The following is a 25,196-nucleotide window of genomic DNA, read 5'->3' on the forward strand; positions in this document are numbered from 1 at the left end:
GTGCGTGTGTTTGCATTTGTGTGTGTTGCTGAGGTGGTTGAACACAAACAGAAAAGTTTGAACAACATACAGAATCAGTGTTAGAGTTTTGCTACTCTTTGACTAAATCACAGGTTTTGCACAATAGACAGTTAAAACAAAGGCACAGTCTTTAAGCTCTCAACGTTTGATTTGTGCATATCAGAAGGTTTATTCTAATCAGCTTATATTGAGATGTATCCACATATGGGATATTTGCATGTAAGACCAGGATCAAGCTTTTTAAATATGAAGTCATGAACCAGTTGAGATTTTAAGCACGCTTAAGCTGGATGTTTCTTCAGGCCTGAGTGTATGAATGTGATATGTGTGTATTTACCTGCAGTATGTCAGACTCACCATGCAGTATTATTTTAGTCAAAAGGCTAACTATGAGATTTTCTGATAAAAGCTTTCCTCCCCTACCTCACTTCCATAATGTTTAAGTGGAACCTGTTTATTCTCCAATCATTTTGTGAGCTGAAAGTTAGTTATGAGTTAATTGATTGGCAGTGACATTTTGATGACTAGTCAATCGTTTGTGTCACAATCAAGGAACAAAGGGCAAACTCTTACAACGTCCAGCTTCATCGGTGTAGAGATAACTTATTATTTATAATAAAGAGAATATGTTCAGGTTTTGACTGTCTCAGAGATAACATGTAGTTAAAAAAAACTTAACCCATGATTCTTAGAAATGATGATGCTTCTTACAGTAAGTGGATGATATATGAAGAAAAATCCATCAAACAGGAACTGAATAAAATCTTAACATTGTACGACACATCAGCCAGAAATGACTAAAATTTTGTTAATTTAATCGTTAATTTAACAAAATCAGCTCAGTTTCTCTATGTATCAGGTAACACTCCTGTCAGCGTTCCCTCTCCTCCTCTCTCCAGTTCTCATTACTTATTCGTCCAGCATCTCACCTTCATGTCATGTTTCACGTTTTACAGAAAACATTCAGTACTCGTTTTTGGTGTAACACAGAGAAACTTTTAATTGTGGTCAGGTGAAAGCTTTGCAACTCTAAACATGGTGGAAACTTGAAAGCTCATAGTTTTGAAAAGATGGTTGAGAATATTTAACTTACTTTAAACCCTCCGAGTGTTTTTTTATGGAGATCTCGAGAGCTCAATTTCCAAATAATTTCACTTTTAATATTAAAGGTTAAGTAAAAACCACTGTCAACAACTAATATTAGGGGGAAACCCCACCCACCTCCCTGTAGTTAGGTAACATGGACTGCTGCGTGAACTTTTGAACATGAGAAGATTTCGAAAAACAAAGTTTGACAACAAATATTTTTTTTCTGTTACTGAACACACTTAGCAAGTAAATCATGGTATGCAAAGTCCCTGCCTGTGTTTTTGTAAAGCTGAACATTTGTAATAAACGCATCACTTAAGTCTGAAAGTTTTGCAGCTATAAAGATAAATTATTATGTGAACAAGCGAGGCTTTTTCCAAAGCAGTCTGGCAGCAGACCAATTATTTCTGACTGCCACTCTCACAGACTGTTCATCTGAGACGCTGTATATCTCAGAAAGGAAGTGCAATAATTTGCCAGTGCAATGGATTTCCTGTTTTAGATAATTTTACAGACTAAGCAAAATTTCATAAATAAACAGAGAAAAAGGTCATAGGTCTAATCCAGGATTAAATTATGTGTCAAGCTATTTTAGAAGTAGATACTCTAATGGTGGCTCACTTGAGCTTTAGCTGAAGATACCATAGCTGTGATAGCTACGATATTATCGTTACTACATAAGCCAATATTGCTAAGTTAGCTTTAGCTACATGAGCTTTAGCTCATGTAGCTAAAGCTAACTTAGCTATGTAGATAAGTAGTATACATAGCTACTTTTTGAGCTCAACATTAGCTACATAGCTCCGATATCTATGTAGCTTACACAGCTAACCCAGCTACGGGAGCTACACTTGCTGTGTTAGATTGTTTTCATAGAGGACAAAATTTTTTCCTTCAAGCAGACTGTTTCCGCTACATTATTCAATGTTTTTCTGCAGATCAGCTTTTTATGTTTTTTACTTTAAGTATCCTGACGGTTACATTAACCCTTACCCTAACCCTAACCCTAAATGCAAGTTTTATCAGATTTTACTTCAGAAGTTTGGGCGTCTTTGATAAACAGTCTGTGAGAGTGGCCACCAGAGATGTACAGTCTACAGCCATACCCCTTGCTAGTTAACTCTTTGTATAACAGTATTTATTTTACCTCTTGGATGCTGCCATGTAATCATAACTATTTGATGTGATTTAGTGAAGGTCAGGCTTTCTCTCAGCCACCCTCCTATACACTATTACCAGATAAATGTTGACAAAACAGCTTTATGGATTTGTTTCTAATTCAGGAGGTACATGTTGAACATTGACAACAACTTAAGACATGAAAACTGCACGTCAAAGCTAATATACTCTTTGGCTTCTGCTCATTTTTAACCCTTGATATTGTGATTATATTATTGAGCAGTGTTGGATATTTTTCTCATTTTACTCAGGCCTAATTCAAAGCAAGTTGAGCTGAGTAGAGAAGATTCCACCCTGTGTCTGAAATTGCAAAGACTTTTCCTGACAACAGTGACACTTTTTCACTCATTAAACTCTGCATGGATTGAGCTTTTTTGTTTATATCTAAATATTTTCACTAATCATATGATTATTACTCCAACAACATGAATACATCATTTCCTCCAAGGAACGGTTGATTCCTTGTTGGTTAGAAGAAGGCGTTGATGTAAACATCCCCATTGCCTTATTTTGTTTCTGTGCAGTGGAAATAAAACAGACTCCACTGTACCGACAAACAAACAGTCTGTGGAGCTGCAGCATGACATAGTTAACAATTTTAACATCACTACATTCCAACAAAGGTTTTCTGCTGCAACAGCCGCTCCACATTTCACCTCAGATTTGATCTATCTCATGTTCTTGGAGAGCTCTGGGACTCACCTGTTGTTAAAGTGTAGCAGGCCGAGCAATTTGAGCACCCCCATCAGGCTTTGCACTGTGTTTCTGTAAACTTAAAGAGACAGTATTTCTTTTCCACAGTTCCTTTTGAGTCTTTGAGCACAAAAGGAATCTGACTTTATTTGATTTATTTATTTATTTATTTTTACCGTGATCTGTGATATCGCAGCATGAATTATCATGTGTTGCTCAACGGACTGGCTCTCTGAGAACATAATGACATTAGTATAACCCTTCCTGCCTTGCTTTTTGCTGCAGTGTGCCTGCCTTTTCAATTTGTGAAATTGACAAGAACGTTATACAAAATACCGTTTTATGCATAACAGTATTGCAAGTTGTTTTTATTCAAGGAAAAATGTATACAGATTTAATAGTGTATTTTTATTACAGGAATATGAGCTCTTATTATTAAAGACTACTTGATCTTGATGTGATTCTCCTACAATGTAAATTAAATGTAGCCTACAGTATTAAGTAATTAGTGTTAATGAAACATTTTAGGTTAACATTCCAGACTAAACATTATTTTGAGTAATTAAAATGTTTTTTTAATCCTTTAGGGGTTCATAAGCTTTGTGCATATTAGCCTGCTTTGATAAAGAATCACTGTAGCAAGAGAAAAAAAGGATACTGTCTCTTTAAATCTGTTTCTACTTTTGTGATTGGATGTAAATGAAGGCTCTGTCGGGGATATCAGGTGTTAGGATGGCCCTCTTTGTTTTCTGTAACCCTTTGAGTGCTTGAATCAAGTTCACGTCATGTTTACAGATAACAGCAGATGTTGTGACAGTAATTGTAAATGTATAAAATGACAGCCTCTTAAATTGTGGCTCATAAGTCCTCACTGCTACAAAAGTGCAGTTTGTATACAGACTTTCCAAACAAGCATTCATTTCTGGGATGCTGTACCTATCCCCCCCCTCGGGTCCTCAAAGGGTTAATGCTTCCTGCCTTGAACTTTTTCTTTGAATTATCTTTTAAACTTGGCATTTCAAAGTGTTCTGTATTCTTTTTCCAAAACACCTGTTGCTTAAAACAAAGTTTGTCATCTCCCCAGATTTACTGATTCTAGTCTGTGAATGTGCCTTCTCATTCTGGTTTCTGCTTCTATATCCTCGGGTTCTCTTTGTTTTACCTTCTCGCTGTTTGTTTTCTTCCTTTTCTCCTGACTCTGCATGCCCTTGTACTCTAAATGACTGAACTCTGATTTTACAAGTGTTAGTTTGACAAACCTCTTGTAACGATAGACCTCTTTCACAGTACTTTGTGACCTTTCTCTTTCTCTCTACTCATGTTGTCGTAATAAATATTACTGTTGGTATTGCTGAAATGCGTACCGTCTTATTTTCTCCTTCCTTTTTACTTGAGAAGCTGTGAATTGATCTAATGACACAAAGCTTGCAGCACTAGGTCCTTGTCAATTTCACAAATTGCTTTTTGTATCTGATTGTTCTGTCTGGCAAAATAGGAAGGGTTCAACAAGGTCAATTTGTGTGTTTTTGAGAGTGTCAGAGGGGGACCCTGAATCCTTAAGTGCTGGCAAATTTGTGCAAGCAGCACAGCTCTGTCAGCTTCTATTAGTCTTAAAGAAAACAAATTGTTTTTACCAAAACACAGTGAAAGAAGTGGAACAAATGTAGTGAAAAGAAATATCTTTTCTGATGTTGTTAGAGTGTCAGAGCCTTTTAGGTGGCATCAAATGTGAAGAGATGGGCTCTAATTACTGTCAGAGAGGCTGTTTGTTATCAGCAAACACAGAGAAAGTCAAACGTAGAATTCGCTGAGTTTAACTTCAAGTATAGCACAAGTTTACTTCTCTTTTATGTGATTTATTGCAGAACAAAAGAAGTTTACTTGTAGCAAGAAAAAAAATCTTTGCAAGGCTGTTTGCGCTTACGTAGTAGGTGTTATAACAAAAATCAGTCATAACAGCAGTGACCAATCAATCAATCAATCATTCTGTGTTTTTATAGCGCCAATTCATAACCAAGCTTACCTCAAGACACTTTACAAAGAGGGCAGAGGGCAGACTGTACTCTCTGATGTAGCCTATTTAAAAGACTGGTGCAAATCACCATGACTCCAGCACTAGTAGTATTTACAGTGGCCAGAAGAACCTTCCCTTTAACGAGCACGACTCTCGAACAGAACCAGACTCATGTTGAAAGCCATCTGCTGAAGCCACACTCGTGTTGGGAGGGGGGGCAGGAGGAGGAGAGGGGCAAGAGAAACAACAAATTGAAGACAAATTTATGGTTGTCTTGGCTGTAAATCATCTCCCATTTTGTAGGATATTGCTGTAATGTCAGTGAAATCAAGTCAACATTCACACTATGGACAATGTTGTATGTGGTCAACTATGTGAACAGAGTAAGTTTGCTTAATGCTTAATATGGCTGGGGGTCCATTTACAATACATATGATCTCACTCTTCAAGTGTTACAGAAATGCATGGATAATGACAGTAAATTCAGAGGACCACTTCTTGATATGAGTGACCCATTATTTCTAATTTTAACTTACCTGTAATCAAGCTGTCTTCAGGAAAATAAAGATACAATATGCAGCTGTCAGTCCTGCATATGTCACATTTTAGCACCAATCTATAAGACCAAAACAAGCCCCCTTTGCCTGCAGCTTTCCTGACCTGCCTCTCCCACTGTGTTCAAACAGGGTGCACTAATCTCCATTCTAATAAGTAGCCCAAATAGGATTTGGTTCTTAATTCTTTAAAGTATTTTAGAACAGTGGTTCTCAACTGGTTGAGCCATCTACTCCTCAACGAGAATTGTGACCCTTATTTTTGGTCAGTCAGATGTGTTTCATAAAGTAGTAGAGTTTGGACCTCAGATGGTGCAAAAGATGTAACAAAACAAAGAAACAGGACAAACTGAGCAGATTTTTTTTCCCCAGGAACACAACTGTGACCACTGAAAAGGGCTTCATGACCCACTTTTGGTTCTCATCAGTTAAGAACCATTGTTTTAGAACACAGAAAGACTTTCCCTTTGTTTTGACTGTGGTTTCTTCTGTGGTTGTACTTTTGAGACGACATCCCACCATTGTGTCTCCTTCGTACAGCATCCCCTAAGTGGGCAAGGCCCTTGTGTTCCCTTACATGGCAGCAGGGCTAACAGTTAAAGATATAGGGGTTAATGTAGCGAAACAAACATATATGAAACACGTTTTAGCCTTTAACTGAAATATAAACAAGCTGAAGAAAATGCTGTCTTGTCAGTGTGAACACAGAGCTAAAAACAACAAACCCAGAGGGAATTAGACTTGACTCTTTTTAGAGAAAGTCATTACACAGTGATATAATCAGTTAGGAGGTATTAGTGTTTAAAATGTTGCATCTTATACTTTTTATTCTACTCATCTTGTGATATTTTATCCTCCATTTGGTTCAGTGGAGTTGAATGTAATTTACATTGTGATGCCTAACAGCTTTTTCTCCTAATGACAGATTTTTATGCATTATTTGTTGTAATTTTCTTTCCTTAAAGCACTGCAAAGAAAATTTAGTTAATTTCAGTTGTGGAAGCACTTTCAGACACATTGAAACTATCAGTGTGGCTAAAAAGACTTGTTATTGAATGTTTTAAGTAATTTTGGTGAACAGAGCCTTTAAAATATATTAAGGCCCCTTAATCAGATCATCATTCTGTCATAAGAGAAAAGATATCTCCTGAACCATAGGCAAGTGACAAAGTATTAATCCAACAATTTATCTTTCAGGCTCCTTTATTTATTACTTATAACAGGAGCATCTTTGCTATTCCAAGGAACCACTCGTATGTCTGTGTTGTCATTACAGAGGGAGATGACATGAAATTTGACCCATTCGGGACGTCGGCCCTCAGCACCCTGTCCAGCTATGACTGGTCAGACCGGGAGGAATGTCTGCCCGGGGAAGTCAGAAAGCCACAGAGTTTGGAGGGAGCTTCTCTTTCGTCTTTAGCTCCGGCTCAGAGGACAGAGCTGACCTTTGGCAGCTCTGAAAACATCACAGGAAGCTCCGCGGCAAAGATCACCACCTCCCTCCCCGCAGAAGACGGCTCCTCGACAGACGACAAGTTCGAAGCCTTTGCTGATTTTGGCTCTGGTGAACACAGAGGTGTTGATGACGAGGACGACTTTGGAGACTTTGCAAGTACTATTTCGGAAAAGTCAGACTCACCTCCCGCCAGCACCGAGGCAGGCTCTGAGGGAAATCTAGGTGAGGCCGCTGATGAGTTTGGAGCCTTCCAAGGGGACAAACCCAAGTTTGGGAAGTCTGACTTCCTGAAAGCAAGCGCTCAGCCCAAAGTCAAGTCCAGTGAAGAGATGATCAAGAACGAGCTGGCAACGTTTGACTTGTCTGTTCAAGGTGAGTCAAAACCATCATGTTTAAGGTCTTTACATACTCGGTCTTTTATTTTCGGATGTGTTTTTTTCAGATCCGTAATCCAAAAAACGTCACGCACTTGGACCTTGCACAATGTGTCCGATGTGTTTTTATTTGTCTTAAATGCGAAAATTCGTAGAAGGTGGCAAATAGTTTCGTACTGCGAGTCTGTCCTTTAAAATCCCGCTGGATCCATCCTAGAGAGCTTCATTCAGCACCCATTCATGCGTCATAATGCTGAGCCACGTTGGAGAGATGGAGAGCAACGTTATAATTCAGTCTCTGTTATGAGCTGTAAATAGGCTACAAATGTCTGCCTTTATCTGTTATATTTCCATAGGTGATATTCACATTACACACCTGCAAACAACGGTGTTTTAAGTGAGGTTTCAGGAGTGGGAGAGAGAGGGAGGAGTTGGATGGGGGTGAGTGAGCGAGAATAAAGTAACGGGCACTGATCTGAATCATCAGTCACCTGTCTATCTCAATGAAGATTTCGGTGTCAGTGTGCAACCTTGATTAAAACAACATGAGCTCGGTTTTCTTTTTTAACATGCAAAAAATTCAGACGAATTAATCGGTCCCAGTGTGCAAAGGCCTTTATACTGTAACAAATCCTAGAAATACAACTTAAACCAAAACATTTCTTTAAGAAATTTATTTAATCTCAGATTTTCTGTTGTGAATTGCGATTAATCACATTTTAAAATTCCACTATTTTGCATTTAAAACTGTTTTTGTGTCATTTTGGATCTTTGTACTGTCTTTACTATGGGTAATTGACTTCTTGTTTGGATACAGGCCTGCTATAGGTAGATTGATTATTATGACAATAACCAGGAAAAGGAATTCGCTATGGATTGTAAAGAAAATATGGGGACAGCAAATAAGATAAATGTTTGATATCCCAAGGTCCAGATTATTTCTTGCTTATCTACAGAGCTGTCTGAGATTTTTAAAGTGAAATGAGACTTTTAGGAGCAGTGATGCAGTTATTTTACATCGTGGTTGCAGGGAGACACTGATGTGGCTTAACCTACATGTGCTGAACGGGACAATAAAGCATGAGCTTAATCGCAGTTTAAAAAAAAACAATGTACTTGTCATGGACCTTGGATGATTTCAATTAGCGCGATTAATCTTGACAGCCCTAATTATAACCTTTGATTTATTTGAAGGTTGCACAGTTTGACTTTTTATCAACTAACCAACCAGTCGAAAAGAAAATAACTCTCTTTTTTTTGTTGCCCACTAAGTTCTTTGGAAAATGCATTTAACATTTTAAAGAATTCACTGGATTTTAAAAACTCAAGATGATAATTTAACCTGTTTTATTAATTAAATTTACTAGAAAAAAGCAGCAGATCTTTGAATTTAATCAGCTTTTGTAGGTGTAAGTGTTTAATAGGTGTCTCTGTTTGATAAATGAATTTTCCCTTCTAATTTATCTATTCCACCATTTTATTGCCTAAATACTTTTCAGAATTTATATCAAAATGGAGCAAATACAACCATTTTTAAGTAAGACTGTTCCGCTACATGAGAATTATAAGCCATTGGCCCAAAAATGGTGCATCAGCATCGTCCAGCAGCACACTCTGTGATCCAGCCACCACCTGTAAGGCCCATCAGATGTGTAATAAAGGGGCTAGACATTAGATGGCAGTGTTGAGATGACAGCCCCGCTCTAATGGCAGTGACTACTGAGATGGATTAGAGGAGGCCCACAAATCTATGAGCAGAAATTAACCGTATCCACTGAAAGGCAGTTGGTTTTTAAATGGCTGTTTGCTGTTGTCGTGTTCTACATATCATTGATGATTGTTTCACTACACTGTGATAAAGCCCATTTGCCTCGTAGATTTATCTCCTCCTGCTGGATTTAATTTGTGTGAAGAAAAGGAGGGCTAACTTGGCTCATCTTCACTGAGTGGAACAGTAATCTGATCATGGTGGGGCTCCTGGTGTGGGGAGGATGACGCAGGTCTCTGTGGGGGTGGCGGAGTTTGGGGGGTAGATTACCTGTGTCTGGACAACCCTCACACAAACGCATAGACACACGTGCTCTGACTGGCAGTCTTACTGGAATAGTCTGAGGCTTAGCATGTGTTTGTTGTGGTTCCCTGCCAAGATCTGTCCGTCTGCAAGTCCCCATGAATTATTCATAGCTGCATATTTGTGCCTCTATTTTGTATGTAATTATTGCTTGTCACAAATAAAGTATTTACTCATGCCTTCCTTGTCCAGGAGGAATTAGCCACAAAATAATGGAAGTGTAATGATTGTAAACTATCAGGAGCATATCTTTAAATGAGGTTTTTAAACTGACATAGTTATAGGGTATGTTTTTATGCGTTTTGCTTCACTTCTTCTCTCCTTTCTTAACCTCAGGCTCCCACAAAAGAAGTCACAGTTTGGGCGACAAAGAAATCGGGCGTTCACCTCCTTCTCCAGCTCCAGAGCAACCCTTCAGAGATCGGTCAAACACCCTGAGCGAAAAGCCTGTCCTGCCTGTCATCAGGGACAAGTACAAGGACCTGACCGGGGAGGTGGAGGTGAGAGGGATCTGGCTTTACCTTCAGTCTTTGCTCTCTTTTTTTATCCTCTACATGGTTTTTCCTGGACCCAATAATCAGGACTGTTGACGACTGCAGAGCAGGAAAATATCCTTGTTTCTGCTCTGTCTTTGTGTTACGTGTAATAATGTTTTGCTGTGTTTTTACAGGAGAGCGAGCGCTACGCATACGAGTGGCAAAGGTGTCTGGAAAGCGCTCTTGAGGTTTGGATTTGTTTTTGTCCAATGTCTGACTTGATCCAGTGGCGAGAGTTAATGGTTAGCTTTGCAAAACAAATGCAGAAGAAGAATTAAGATCACAGAAAGGTGCTGGGTTTTGTTGGCCAGTTGTTTCACTTCTCATTTTGGCATTTATACCCCTGCAAGCTTTCCTTCACTATTTAATTTAACAAATTTTTCAAGGTCTCCATAACAATTCAAAGGTCTGCATACCTAAGTATGTGGCAGGTGGATTATTGGCTTATACATTTTCAATGAAAATGAGAGAAGTTTACCAGATGGCCATATAACAGAACACATTTCTAAATATTCCTTCAGTGATTAGGTATTTTTAGGAGTTTTCTGTTTATATTAAAGTTTTAGATACAAAAAATACTATTTGTCATAGTGCACACTGCCTATAAAAGCGTTAACCCCCTTTTATTACCAGTCGTGGTCAATCTAATTTGGCTTTTTTGACAAAAAAATGACAAAAACACCCCCTTAGTGTCAAAGTGAAAACTGATTTCTATAAAGTAATGTCAAATAAAAATATGTGATGTAAAATAAGTGACTGGATAAATATTTACCCCATTTAAAGTGACTGACCTAACTCAACAGTTGTCCAGCTAATTGGTGCTAATAGTCTCACATTTGGTGAAAAAAGGGATCACCTGAGTGTAGTGAATGTATCTCAGGTGATTGTAATATAAAGACACCTGTATCTGGAAATGTAGATTTCAGTAAACTGTTGTATTATAATGATTATACTGATGGATGAAAGGATTAGTTTTTGGCTTAACCCGTCTCTCCTCCCACATTTAGGTCATCACCAAAGCGAACAACATCCTGAACGGCATCAGCAGCTCCTCCGTCTGCACCGAGGTCATCCAGTCTGCTCAGGGCATGGAGTACCTGCTGGGTGAGGGATCACAAACACTCATGCACACTTCCACACAAGACTATAAACAAACCTGGGCTGTTGAAGAACCCTGTGTGTGGCCTTACACCCTCTGAAGGACAGACAGGATAAGATTAGAACGAGCTCTGCTGTGTGATGGCTTATCTCTGCCTGCTCTGACAAGGTCCCTGCTCTCTTATTGTGTTTCTCTGCTTTTAATGAGCTGTGCGTGGCAAATATACCACAACAACAGAGTGGACACAGTGTGCCCCTTGAAAAATAAAACAAAGAGAAGCAACAAAAAATATTTTAGTGATTGCTCTGCTTGTGTGTTTTGTCTCTCAGGTGTGGTGGAAGTGTATCGCGTCACCAGGCGAGTGGAGCTGGGTATAAAAGCGACAGCTGTGTGCTCTGAGAAGCTACAACAGCTGCTGAAGGACATCAGCCGTGTGTGGAACAACCTCATGGGCTTCATGTCGCTCGCCAAGCTTGCTGTAAGTCTGATTAAAATAAAACTTAATGTCATAGAGAAAAGAATGGACATACAGTTAGAATAACAGACAGTGTAAAATGTTTAAAGCAGAACACCTACCTTAAAAACAAAAGCCAGCATGAAAGCTCCTTAAATGATGGCATATCTGATTGTATCACTCATGGGGAATTTCTAATGCTTCTCTCTTGGTTGATTACTAACAAATTCTCTTTGCTTTCAGTCCAGTGGGATATTTACAGGTGCATCTAAAAAATTAGAATATCATAAAAAAGTTAATTGTTTCCCTTGATTTAAATCAAGATGTGAAACCTCTATATATTCTAGATTTATTGAATGCAAAGTCTGACTTTTTTTGTTTTAATCTTGATGATTGCGCCTTACAGCTCACAAAAATCAGAAATCCATGATGTAAAAAAATATTAGAATATCACAAAACATCTGTCCAGAAAGGATATAACACAGAAATTTTGACCTTCTGTACAGTTATGCTAATCTCTGTTGTCAGTAATTGGTTTGAGCTCCTTATTCACAGTTTACTTCATCAATGCGATGTGGCATGGATCTTTAAGGTTCAGGTCAGACCAGTTGGTTGGCCAATCAAACACAGTAATACCATGGTCAACAAACCAGTTCCTGGTAGTTTTGGCTTCACTGTGGGCTTCACTTCCTGCTGGAAAAGGAAACCTAGCATCTTCATGAAGCTCCTCAGCAGATGGAAACATAAGGTGCTTTAAAAACTCCTGGTAGATGGCTGACAGCATTGACTACACTTCATAATGCACAGTGGACCAACAGCAGCAGATAACATGCAACCTCAAACCATCACTGACTGTGGAAAAACTGTAAAAACGAAACTTTGATGCCTTGATTTCCATCTGAAATTCAAAATTTACTTTCATCTCAATACGGGACTTTAGACCTTTGGTTCTTTTTCTCCTTAGCCCAGGTGAGACGCTGATGACATCTGTAGTGTAGGATTGGCTGGACACTGGGAATACCACACTTGTAGTCTATTTCCTTGTAATCTATTTCCTGGACCACATATGTGTGGTTGCTTCTTTGTGAAGCTCCACTAAGTTTTTGAATCTGCTTTGTTTTACGGTCCTCTGAAAGCTTAGCCCATCCTTGTTGCTTGTGCTCCTTTTCTTAGCACACCTTTCCCTTTCAGTCAACTTTCCATGAATATGCTTTGATAGACTCTGAGAACAGTCTGCCCTTTCAGCAGTGACCTTTGGTGGCTTACCCTCCTTGTGGAGGGTGTTGGTGACTGTCCTCTGGACATCTGTAAAGCCAGCAGTTTTCCCCATGATTGTGGTTGTGTGTACTGAGCCTGAGTAAGACAATGAAGACCCAGTAAACCTTTACAAATTAGACTTTCCCATAATATCCTGATATTTTAAGATAATTGATTGTAGATTTTCATGAGCTGTAAGCTGTTATCATCAAGATTAAAACAATAAAAGTCTTGAAATGTTTCACTCAAAGATAAAGCTAGAATTACATGGAAATTATTCTCCTGTAGTAAATCACAGGAAAAAATAACTTGTTCATGATATTCTAATATTTTAAAATGCACCTGTACAGTCATGATGAACTTCAGCTCATATTCCATTACTGACTTACCCCCAGATAAAAGAACTGAAGTGTTTATAAACTGGCATTGCCATGGATCCCTTTGCATGCAGCGGTTCTTGTTTAACAGTTAGACTTTAGAGAGGGCCATAGTGCGATGCCATAGCATGGAGCAGGTAGCGATGCTGCTGCTGAAAACAGACACACATTTCCAAGGCCTTTATTTTTAACAGAACCCAGAGATACATTACCGCCCATTCCTCATGGTATCATTTACTCATTTCAAGTCTTCTTTAACACACCCACACCACATTTTTATCACAGGCACTTGGTCACTAAAAGGACCATAATATCAGAATAGAAACTTAGCATCATGCTAATATCATCCAGACATGTTTAATCTCTTTACATGTAGGTAGAAGAATATGCATGAGACAGAGCATTGTGGCTCTGTTTGCATGAAACGACTACCAATAACATAATGAAATGTTAGTGAAACCAGCATGGTTGGTCCATTAGGTGAAAATCAATTATTCATTGATTAGATAGCAGGAACCTCTTTGGCAGGCTGTGTGTTCATGTCAACAGGGATGGCAAGGACTGTATAGATTTATTTATCCCGCTGCCTGCTGGAGTCTGTGAGACAGAAACAGGGAGAAAGAAAGTCCTAGTCTGCAGAAATATTGTTTGGTACTATGGAAGATACAACACAGTCTCTCCAGTAGAAGGAGAAAAAAATGACGTGCTTTAATTTAAAAGTGCAGGTAGATTTTTGTTATAGAAAAAGAAATGTGCTATTAATGTTTGTTTTTATTCCACGTAGTAAAAGTAAAGTGGAGCATTTATTCAAAGTTGATGATGCTTGGAGATGTTTACTATAAGCAGACTTGTTTTTATTATAGGAATAGAAATGCTACATTTTCCCTGCAGCAAAAAGTAAAATTAGTTTGTGTATTTGTGTGTTTTTGTGTCTGTGTGCAGCCTGATGAAAGCTCGCTGGATTTCTCCTCCTGTATTCTGAGACACGGCATCAAGAACGCCAAGGAGCTGGCTTGTGGGGTGTGTCTCCTCAACGTTGACGCTCGCAGCAAGGTTTGTGCATACACTCAGACACACAGTAGTGTAGTAGTAGATAGACACAGTGTTTGTGAATGCACTTTTACATAAACATTGTTATGCTCATCCACAGCGGATAAGAACTGACATTTGACTTTGACTTTGAAACGTTTTGCAGAACAAAGAAGGAAGCACTATTGGACGTCTGTTTAAACGAGTATGGCACAGTCAACTGTCGACCAAATCTCATTCCACTCTTTCCCACTGGGGGGCTTCGGGGGGGTCTATTCTTCTTTTTCAGATGAACCCTGCAGGGGGCCAAAGTGACAGCTCTCCACCGCTCCTCTTTCACAGACAAACATCAGTTATCTGAACAGAAACAAACTGTAACACATACACAAACTCAAACAAAATCCCTCCTCCTAATCCATCACACCACTTTTCACGACGCGTCACCCCTGTAAGTTACCACTATTTTGTTTTTGTTTTTGTTTTTTTTTTAGATTTATTTTGGGCATTTTTGTGCCTTTATTTGATAGATGAAGGACAGTGGATAGAGTCGGAAATAGGGATGAGAGTGGGGGAGAGACATGCGGTAAAGGGCCTCAGGCTGGATTTGAACCCAGGCTGTCCGCGCACGTGGGAACGCGCCTTAAACCACTAGGCCACCTGCGCCCCAAGTTACCACTATTTAAGTGTTTTTTTTCTTCTCAAGTATTCATTTCCATTTTTAAAAATAGTCGGTATGTTTACATGCAGTTTGGAAGTCAATTTATTATGTTAGTTTAACCAAAACTGGACTTTTAATATAGTCCAACTGAATCTAAATTGACAGACTGACACACCAGGATTATATAGTTGGCAATTGATTGACCTGGAAGTTGAGCAGCATAGACAATAAGCTTAGCAGAAATCACATTGGTGTCATTCTTTCAATTCTTACAATAAGATGGAGAGATAGCATGTATCATATTTGTACCAAAAATAAAGCAGAGAGTGTGCACAAATTGTATAAAGCTGTAAAGTTGTCCAGGTTTGTTTTGCTGTTTTACGTTAGTTTTGCTTTACTAACTTGTTAGTAAAGTCAACAGGTTGAAAATCTGCAGTAACTAGCTGAAAGGAGGCATATTGCCACCTAGTGAAGTGGAGGTTGAAATGCTTTATCATAAATCGACTCTTCCCCATTCTCCAGTGCATATACAGTTGCATTTCAAAAATTTGAATATTATGAAAAAGTTTATTTTTTCCTGTGATTTAATTCAAGAAATGAAACTTCCAGATGTTCTAGATTTATCTCATACAATGCTAAATATTTCAAGATATTTTTTTTGTTTTGTTCTTGATGTTTATGGTGACCAGCTCACAAAAATAAAAAACCCACTGTCTTAAAATATTAGAATATTGTGGAAAAGTCCAATTTGCAAAGGCTAACTGAGCCTTCATTCTCTCACTCTGGTTCAGTACCAGTGTTAGGCAAATTACTGAAAAATGATAACTAGTTACAGTTACTAGGTACTGCTGTATCTGTATACAAGGGACAAGTATAGTAGTCTGGGTGAATATCCTAATCAAGCTATAACTGCAGCTCTGCCAAATAGTGCTTAGAAACATACTGAGTGAAACTCAGACAGCTGCAGGTCAAAGTTTTTATCACATTTCCTCAAAGCCAATTGCTTTGTTGACTGAAACAACTACCACTAGTAGAGTTATCTACTGTAGGTAGCTAGTTTATTAAGCCATTATGGATCATTGCTTTGATTTTGTATATTTGAAGAAAATGATCCAATGGCTTGCTATTTCAAAAGAGTAGTCTTGATGTAATGCAGCTCATTTACCACCATTTTTCAGTTCAAAGAAAACTAAACACAGATTCAGTCTTTCAAGGATTACTACATTAGGATATCTAGTGCTTTAGTGGAGGGCTTTTGGTTTATTTTGTCCTCAGGGGGCTACAAGTTCAACAAATACCTACAGATCATCACAGATACTTCATATTAGACATTAAATATTTGATAATGATGTTATTTAGTAATTTTAAGGGGACAAAATCCTTCATGTTTTTTCATCTTTGATGTTTATCTTATATAAACATGCAGTACAGCAGTCTGGTTTGAAATATATTTGAAAAAAATCTAAAAATAGTAACTGCTTTGCATAAATGTTGCACATTTTGTCAAAATAGTTTTCTTACGTTTTTCTTTGTCATCCAGTTTAAATCGAGCCCTCTAAAGGGATCAGGGTGATTTCTATTGTCAAACTGATCCCAATCCTATTTACGAGCCACCACAAACTGGATTCTATCCATATTAAAACCGTATTAGATAAACCAAGTTTCATTGTATTACATAACACTGTTTTTCTTTTTATCAGCTTTATATCAAGATTTGATCAAATCTTTTATCCTGCTGTCTTACTATTGAATAACCGGGCCTTGGTTCCCCACCAAAGGCACTTTTTTTCTTTTCTAGTTGGATTTTGCATACATGCAGACAATACTTTATAAAGGTAAACGCTTTGACTTTCAAACACCTTTTTTATTATGACTGTGTAAGTTAAAACCCAATACTTAGAACTAAAAAGCAAACTACTCCAGGGTTGCATGTCTTTAAAATCCAGACACTTTCTTGATTTTAGGACTCCTTTGGTTTTCAACCCCAAACTTCAATGTTAAATGGTAGCATATCGTAACTAGCTTAAACTATTTTAATTTAGCTAGGCTGACATGAAAACAGGTGAATTAAAATAGAGTAGACAACCACTTTTTATATGTCAGTACAAACACCAATAGCATACTTAGCTGTTGATTTTAATAGAGACCCCGTGTGCACCTCTTTAACACAATGAGAAACCCTGTGTTTGTTGTTGGGGTTGCTAAGCATTTAAAAGCACACAGCTGTTCACCAGGGGATGGATTTAATGAACAGTCAGAGTTATGTCTGACAAATTTCATAAAGATTCCAACCAAGAAAGGGTAATTATGTGCACTCTTGAAATAAGTCTGTGAGGAGAAGTGTCACTTTGGCCCTTTAGATGGGTTTTTGCACTGTGGGATTGGTTCTTCAAAGTCACAAAGAGTGTTACTTTTCCTTGAAAGGGTTTCATTTTCTGTTCTTTCACCTCTATGTAGAGGCAACTGCTCACCTCGCCTCTTTCAACTAACAACCATTGGTGTTTCTGATAACCGTTCAGTTATTAACTCTGACTGGGCCTTATGAGCAGAATTGCTGTATGTCCAGCTCCTCGCCCACGGTGGCTGTGATTTTCATCAACGTGGGCCATTAATGGTATTCTCAGACCCTGTGGTTAGAAGGGCAGGAAGGGCGGCTCTGATTGTACCTTGCGGTCGCTCCGTTGCTCCGCCATAGCCAGATGGATGGAGCAGGCGAGATACGGCTGACTGAGAGGCATCCAGGACGCGAGCAGATGTGGCTTCCACATTAGTCAAAAGCAGGGAGAGCAGCTGATAATAGACCTGCAGGCTCCCTCCCTCACCTCTTGCTCTTGTGTTTGCAGAGGCAGGCTGAAAATTAATGCAGTTTTATTTTGTCTCTGTGCCACAAGCATGAGATTAATAACCCATCTTTTAATTACATTTTTGGCAGAGCCACTCTGGTAAGAATGCACAAAAGCCGAGTGGAGAATAGCATCCCCTCAGAGCATAATGAAGTGAAAGAGCAGCTTTGGTGACCACAGACGGCACTGATTGTTGTATTGTCCTTTAGTGAAGAGGTACTGATTTGTTTTCAAGCAGAGGTACAGAAGGGTGGAGGAGTGATGTGCCATCAAAGAAAATGTGAGAAGAATTGAGCGACTCCTGTCTAAATCATGCTATGAATTTTAATTCAGTAGAATTTTTATCCAATTTGTCAACATGTTTAGAGAGAGTAATCTTTTGTCTCAAACCTAGTCAGTGCTGAAACTTCCTTAGAGGTTTGTCGTCTCATCCTGCTGCTGTTGGATGAAGTTTTTGTAGAAACTCAGATACCATAGTGCTGTCCCCTCTTTTATTTTCTTTAGGCTAGAAGGTGGAGATGGGCCACCAGCAGCAGCTTCATCTCATCTCAGTCTGTCAGTAAAAGGCAACAGCAGTTTTATCAAAAGTGTTTCTTTCAGCTAATGATTCTCCAGCACTTCCCCAAAATGGTGATTTGAGCAATTACAGAGAGAGGCACTGGAAAGGATTTAAAGTAGAATTATGGCTATTTATATAAACGCTGGCTTCTGAAGTGCTGAAGGATTTAGATTGATTTTGCTGTGAGCTTTTACTCAACATTGCAGCATAGCTAGGAGAAGTTTGGATCCAAACTTTTTAGTTATTTCTCTGAAATGTTCCCTCCCCTCAACTTTTTAGCTTTACAATCTGCTTTGGTTGTCTGTCTCTGTTGCAGATACCTTTTAGTTGTCGAGGTGTGCAGGGTTCCTATACAGCCTCATAAATGTAGGGGTCCAAACTAGAGATGCTCGTAAATAGTCAATTAGACACTCAGTCCCTTGGTAGCAGGCACCAGAATTGCTTCTAGAATTACCTACCTCTTATTTTTTCTTAATTTCAGTCCTACAGTCAGATCAGATGCTCTGTCTAAACTGTAATACATCTGCCCAGTTAACTGGAAGTAGCTCCAGTTGATGGGTACTTTCATGCTGCCACATGGCTTTTTAAATGCACTGTATGTAAATTCTGCCACCAGGGGGCCCTGAATAAAAAAAAAAAAAACACAATACATCAAGTAGAGCCCAGTGCATCCGGTCTTATTAGCCTCGAAATGCTTAAACTGGAACCCAATGGTAGCCACCATTAGAAGGCATGTCCCATTACAATTATACAAATTAAGAGTTTCTCTGGTCTTGAAAACTGTTGAAATATTTGAGATAATATAAGAACTTCATTAAAAATATTCACAGGACCTCCAGGATGCCACAAACCTGGGCTTGGAGAGAGGGGGAGGGCGGCCAGGGTTAAGCCTGACACATGTTGAAACACACGTCTACCACCCAACCTCCAAGGTCAAGTTTAACAGCAATTAGTTTGTCCAGGTCTTTACACCCCTAGTGGTACACTCAAAGACCACCAGCATTTTTTATCTGTTTTTGGGCCCCTGAAACATTCACAGCACAACCAGTGGCTTATTGCAATCTTACTACCCATCCGGACAGTGCTTACACCATAATTACAGGTCATACCTCCTCCTAATGCCGTGCTAAGGGTCTAGACTTTGCTATTTTTTCAACAGATTATTTTCCCATGCCCCTGGTAATATGCAGAGACATCTAGTGCTAGACCGGGGTTGTCTCAATCCTCTGTCATTCCCAGTGGTACCCTCAGGCAGCCTACTTGCCACATCTACGCCTTAATGCCGCCTCATTTTTTGGCCTAAACATGCCTGATATAACACAACAGTAATCTTTTTTAGATGTATATAGACATTTCAGTACCAAAAAAACCTTCATATTGAAGCTTTAACCTGAAATTAAACAACATCAAGCTGATATCATTTTGTAGAAACAGCTCAGTTTAGCACTATTTTGTGCTAGAAAATTGTGATAGTTAAGACTGTGAGATTATTTTTCCTTATACACAGAAAAATTAACAGTGTTATGCCAACTCTCATATTATTAAATTAAAAACTTTGTCAGAATTTATATAATTCTCACATGTTCTGAGGTAAATTTACTCTTTGGAAAGTGTCAGTATTTTAACTTTGTAATGTTAATTTGTAATACTTTTTTGTTTGCTTTTTATACATGAAAGTGTGCTTTTAACACAACTTTGTGTTAAGGGTGTAATTTTGAGGTATTTACGGATAAAATTATTGACACTTTGAAATCTACTTTTCATTCTTATCAATGAAATACACACTTGATATAGATACAAACACTTTACATACATAGGAAGGGACGAACCTTAGTGGTTAACTTCACTCATGATGCACAGGTGTATCACATCAAAAACAGACAACATCTAATGACATATAAAAACATATTTATACATCTAAAACACATCTTAACGCTCTGTTCAAGGGCATGATGGTAAAATTCTGCCCCCAGTCTTTGAAATGGCAGTGGGCGGAGCTTAGAGTTAGAGAGTTTGATCAATACTAAATGGATCAACACTGTCAAATTACTCCAACACTGAAGGCCATTTCACTTAGATTGGAGTTAAAATAACAATTAAGGACATTAAATCAACTTTGAAATGGATAACACTGAAATATGAACACTACCGTTTTTCTATGTAACCAAAGCATCAAGAGACAAAATTCAGGACAGGCATGAACTTTAATCTGCAAAGAGGATTGAAGGCTGGCTGTGTTAGCTCCCCTAATGTTAGTACAGTCATGGACAAAAGTATTGGCACCCCTGGAGTTTTTCCAGAAAATACACCATTTCTCCCAGAAATTGTTGCAATTACAAACGTTTTTGGTATACACATGACTGTAACTGCTGCTGTGATCCAGTCTTAAATACATAGTGCTCAGTTTGACTTTTTCTGGGGTGTTTCCTTACCTTTAGAGGAACATCATTCCAACTCTAAACTTCAAATCAGGCAAAAACTTTAAATTGGTTGATTAGCATTTCCAATCTGGAAGAGTTAGAACCTAAAGAGTCAGGGACAGAAATGTAGGGGTATTTTTGGCTACTTTTCCTTCATAGAGTATTATTTAATTTCACATGAATCCAACCATTGATCAGGTTTCAGTTCTGCAGCCTCCATAACTGTAGCTGAACAGAAATCAACTAACAGTGAAACAGCGGTGTTTGGTTTAATCAGTTGCCCCCTCTGTTAGATGAACGTATTTTCTGTGTGTGGAAGTTATTCAGCGTCAAAGCAGGAATCAAAAATTGGTTATGACAGAGTCTGAGTGTGGCACAGCTTTATGAAATTTTGTTAGCTACAGGGTGTCTACAGGGTCTTAAAAAAGTATTGGAGGTTGATAAATCAATTTAGGAAAAATTAAGGCTTTTACAAAGTCTTACATGAAAGTCGCTAAGATCTTTGATTTTATAGCTTATCATTTATATATTCATCAAACATGATGTAGGCTAGTTTAATCTGCTTTTGTTTTTATATATAAAATCTGAAGACACATGATTAATTATTTAGATGTGTCAGTATTTCTAGCCAATCTAGACTGATGGAAATAAATAATTAAAAAGCTTTAGCTTATCATCTGAAACAGTAAAGTCATTTCTATTTTGATACAATGACTATATCCTTCTTTAGTGCAAAAATCCAATTTTCCATTGATAGCTACTTGATGGTGTCAAACTTGGTTTTTTTCCTTATTGTCTGATCTCAAAATGCATCTAGAAAGCTTAATTAACCAGCACAAAACATTTATAGTTTGTGTTGCTAATGAAACGAGTACAAAGTTGAAGATGCAGTTGGGTCTTAAAATGTTTTAAATTTAATGTCTGATGTTTTGTATATGCATTGTAGCTAATTAAAACCATCAAAAAGACCCTCTAGATGACAAAATCAGTAGAAGTTCAGAAAAGACAGTAAAGTGCAAAACTTTAAATTTCAGCTGCTTCAGTTTGAACCTTAACTGGAACGTTTGTTCGAGTGTGGGCGATTGAAACACTAGATTTAAAAGGAAAACTATGAAAGTTTGTAAAGGCTTGTGTCTTTGACCTTCAGTGAGAATTAAGTAAGTTTGTTAATCAATTCAAGGTTTTAACTGAACCAAAAGCTTGAAAAACCTTGATAAAATTTCAAAGTTAAAAATGAAAAATATTTTTTAAATTAAAAAAAAGTTATTTTTTAAATAAAAGTTCTAGTTTACCGTTTGAGCATCGATGGCTTCTGCTTAACCTTGACTAAATTGTGTCAGTCATAGTCTGTCTTTTAATTGGATTTGATGACAGATTTAACAGACACTTTATTCTGGATTTGCTGAACAGGTTTCTTGGCAACAAAAGACAAGAAATACCGTTGGGTTATTTAAAGCTGAATCCCTTGAATACTACAAAAGAAAATGTGTAGGAGCCCTGAGAGTAATAACTTGACTTCTTTCATATTTTCACCCACAAACACTCTGGGAATGGGGAGCTCTGTCCTGTTGAAACAGCTGATCTGAATGTTTGCACTCGGCTCTTCCTGTTGTCCTTGCTCTGGGCACCGCATGAACATGCTGACTCTTCTTGTGCTTACAGGCTCGGACTAAAGACAATAACAGGCGGGTAAGGGTTAATACACATCATTTATTTTTAAATCTCCTATAACTTTTAGAAATTATATAAAGCAGGGACTGTACTCAGGATGGATTTTAATGTTATTCAACCAGATGAAGCCCCATTTTTGATTCTCTAACCTTTACATGCAGCTGCAAAGGTCAGCTGAATTATTAGAGCCACTGTTTTATCTGAGCAGACACAGCTTGAAAGCATGAATCCTTTTATTCGTGTTCCAGCCTGTCTAAAAAGGTTATAACACGCAGCATCTGTCTAGTTAAATCAAACTAAATGTGCCTACATTCACTGCCATACAGGTGAAGTTGAAGGAAAAGGTTCAGGTTTAAAAGTGAAAGGCTCTGCAGTGAAAGGAGGAGGTACTACAGTGGGTTTTTGTGTGACCGCCCTTTCATTTAGCATCCTCTGCCTCCAACATTTCCCAGCTTTGGCAGCCGTAAGTGCAGGTTTGTGAAAACAAGTAGGCCAGGGCACAAAAGAGCTCGGTAAGGAAATCACTCTGCCTGTGAAACGCGAGCGTGTGAGAAAAAGCAAAGTGGAAATGTGTCATTCAGTTTGCGTGAGAGAGGCCTTCATCCTGCAGAGCATCTGTGCTGCAGACTGCATCCGAGCAGGTGAAGATGTATCTGACTTCTGCGCTGTGTGTGTGTGTATGGTTGGTGTGGGTTATTATTTATTTTTTTGTATGGAGTTGTTGCTTTCTGCATGCCTCTCTGTCTGCGTGGGAGGCTGTGATTCACTGCACATGACTCATTCCTCTCTCCGGCTTCAGCTCCCAGTGTTTCACCAGGGATGCAAATTCTTCAACGGCACAGTGCACACATTAGCATCTCCCAGCTGAACACACACGCAGCACTACAGCTGGACCCGGTGAAAATGTGCAACAGCAGCACTCAAGTGGGGGTCAGAGCATGCAACATGTGGGGAGGGTCTCTAAAGATCAACAGTGTTAGAGGTTTGAAGCAACAGGTTTAGTTTTTAGGCTACAGAGCAAAAGTGATGATGAAAATAGCATCAAGGTGAGTTTAAAGTCACCCTGATGACCGGATAATTAATAATTTAGATCTCTTAGCTAACATGTTAACAAAATGTGATCACTCAAACTTAATTGAGACAACTTTGACACAAAAGAAAGGTTACTGATGATAACACTGACGCAGAAAACCAGTTAGGAGGAGAAAGGAGCAAAACTGATGAGCTGCTGTGTGTGAGGGAATGGGAGGGGTGCAGGGGTGTGTGTGTGTGAGGGGGATTGAGGGGGGCAAAATCAGTTGGTTTTTGCTAGTTTAATTTTGAGGAGAGACCCCAATAAAACCGATAGATAATAATGTGATAAATGTTATGATGAAAATAATGAACCCACAGGGGTTAACATTTTAATATTTTATCAAGCCAGCACTTGTTATGATGCCTTAAAAATGTTTCAAAAGCAATTGTTTTGATACCAGTGTTTAATTTTTCAGTTTCAGTTTGTTCTTGTCAAGAATTTTTATTTTCAGTGGTAAATATTTAAGTCATCATCCTGGCTCTTGTACAGGAATAAATTGCAGTGTACCTGCAGATCCTTGAAAAGTCTAAGTCTTAAATTGCACATTTCAAATCTAAGACTTTAAAAAGTCTGAATTTTACCAGTGAGCAATCTTAAATTTTAGAAGGCACTTTGACTAAAGGCTGGCTCAGACTACACGAATTCAGCCAGATTTAAGACCGACTGCGACGTCGCAGCTCATCGGCAAAACTCTGACCCGATTTTGAGAGTCGGGTACGACAAACCGTCTAGTAGTGTGATGTAATTACCGACGCGTCCAAGACTCCTTACGATTCCTCACGACCACAATTCAACAAGACTAGCATGTCAGAATTTTTCGTACATCGTTGTCTAGTTTGACACCCTGACCTGACATTAATGACGTGAATCCTGACGTCTAACAACAGGAGAACATTTGCATATTATCTTTGCATTATCATTTACAAGATTTACCGCTTTTATCCCCTTTTATTCCCTAAAACTAATGTGTATATTTTATTTACGTTATCACATGCATACCTTAAGTTCTATCTGAAGGAAAGCCAGTCCATATTGTCCTCCTTTTGATACATCCATACTCATTATCCATAATTGTTTCTTATTTTCCTTTTTTTTTAGCAAAAAGACTGCTATATCACATAGAGCGCTTCTGTTGTAGAGTGATTGACACTCTTTGGCCTGCCCCCGACAACCTGTGAACTCGCACTCAGTTGTGGAGACAGTGGTGATGTCAGCATATGCTGATTCGGTCCCGACCACTCTTGTAGTGTGGCCAGGCTGTCGGCCAAGACGAGACAAGATTTTGGTTGCATAGTCTGACATGGTGCCATTGTAAATGACCAAAAGAATCGTGTAGTCTGAGCCGGCCTTAAGACATTTTCATATCCAGCCTTTGTTTTCTACCTTATATAATTTTAAACATCTTTGTAGAATAATTATTCTCTGCTGAATATCAGCAGATGTGCTGCTGATACTGATAAATACCAGTATTTGGCAAAATAGAATAGAGGCATTAAATGTGCCAGAAATCATCAAATTTGGGTGTTTATGACCAAAAAATGTAATTGAACTATACAGTTTGACATTATATTAACAGTTCATCAAATCAAAAACATCATCCCTGGACAAGTGTTCTGAGAAATCTCATATGCTTCTCATTTTTTACCTTTTACTGCACAAAAAGCGGTATTTTTTTTCTCAGTTCAGGTATTAAAAGTCTTAAACTTGATATGTAAAAGGGCTTAAAAACCCTGAATTAACAAAGGGACTTCTTTGTCCACAGGGGGT

At 38.4% G+C, this 25,196-nt stretch overlaps 1 protein-coding gene across 11 annotated transcripts in view; it reads left to right on the top strand.

The window, feature by feature from the left end:
* synrg (synergin, gamma) overlaps nt 1–25,196 on the top strand; it is a 56,705-nt gene that overhangs the window by 28,915 nt on the left and 2,594 nt on the right. For 7 of the 11 annotated variants that reach the window (XM_041805481.1, XM_041805489.1, XM_041805514.1 and 4 more), the window contains 8 exons: nt 6,827–7,378; nt 9,788–9,951; nt 10,122–10,175; nt 10,995–11,091; nt 11,416–11,564; nt 14,117–14,227; nt 14,370–14,408; nt 22,346–22,372. In XM_041805481.1, the coding sequence (XP_041661415.1) occupies nt 6,827–7,378; nt 9,788–9,951; nt 10,122–10,175; nt 10,995–11,091; nt 11,416–11,564; nt 14,117–14,227; nt 14,370–14,408; nt 22,346–22,372 (1,193 nt within the window). The remainder of the gene's footprint in view (nt 1–6,826; nt 7,379–9,787; nt 9,952–10,121; nt 10,176–10,994; nt 11,092–11,415; nt 11,565–14,116; nt 14,228–14,369; nt 14,409–22,345; nt 22,373–25,196) is intronic. The other 4 variants (XM_041805507.1, XM_041805565.1, XM_041805557.1 and 1 more) reach the window with 2 other exon arrangements.

This window comes from Cheilinus undulatus, linkage group 2 (genome assembly GCF_018320785.1).
Source record: "Cheilinus undulatus linkage group 2, ASM1832078v1, whole genome shotgun sequence".
Classification (NCBI taxonomy): domain Eukaryota; kingdom Metazoa; phylum Chordata; class Actinopteri; order Labriformes; family Labridae; genus Cheilinus; species Cheilinus undulatus.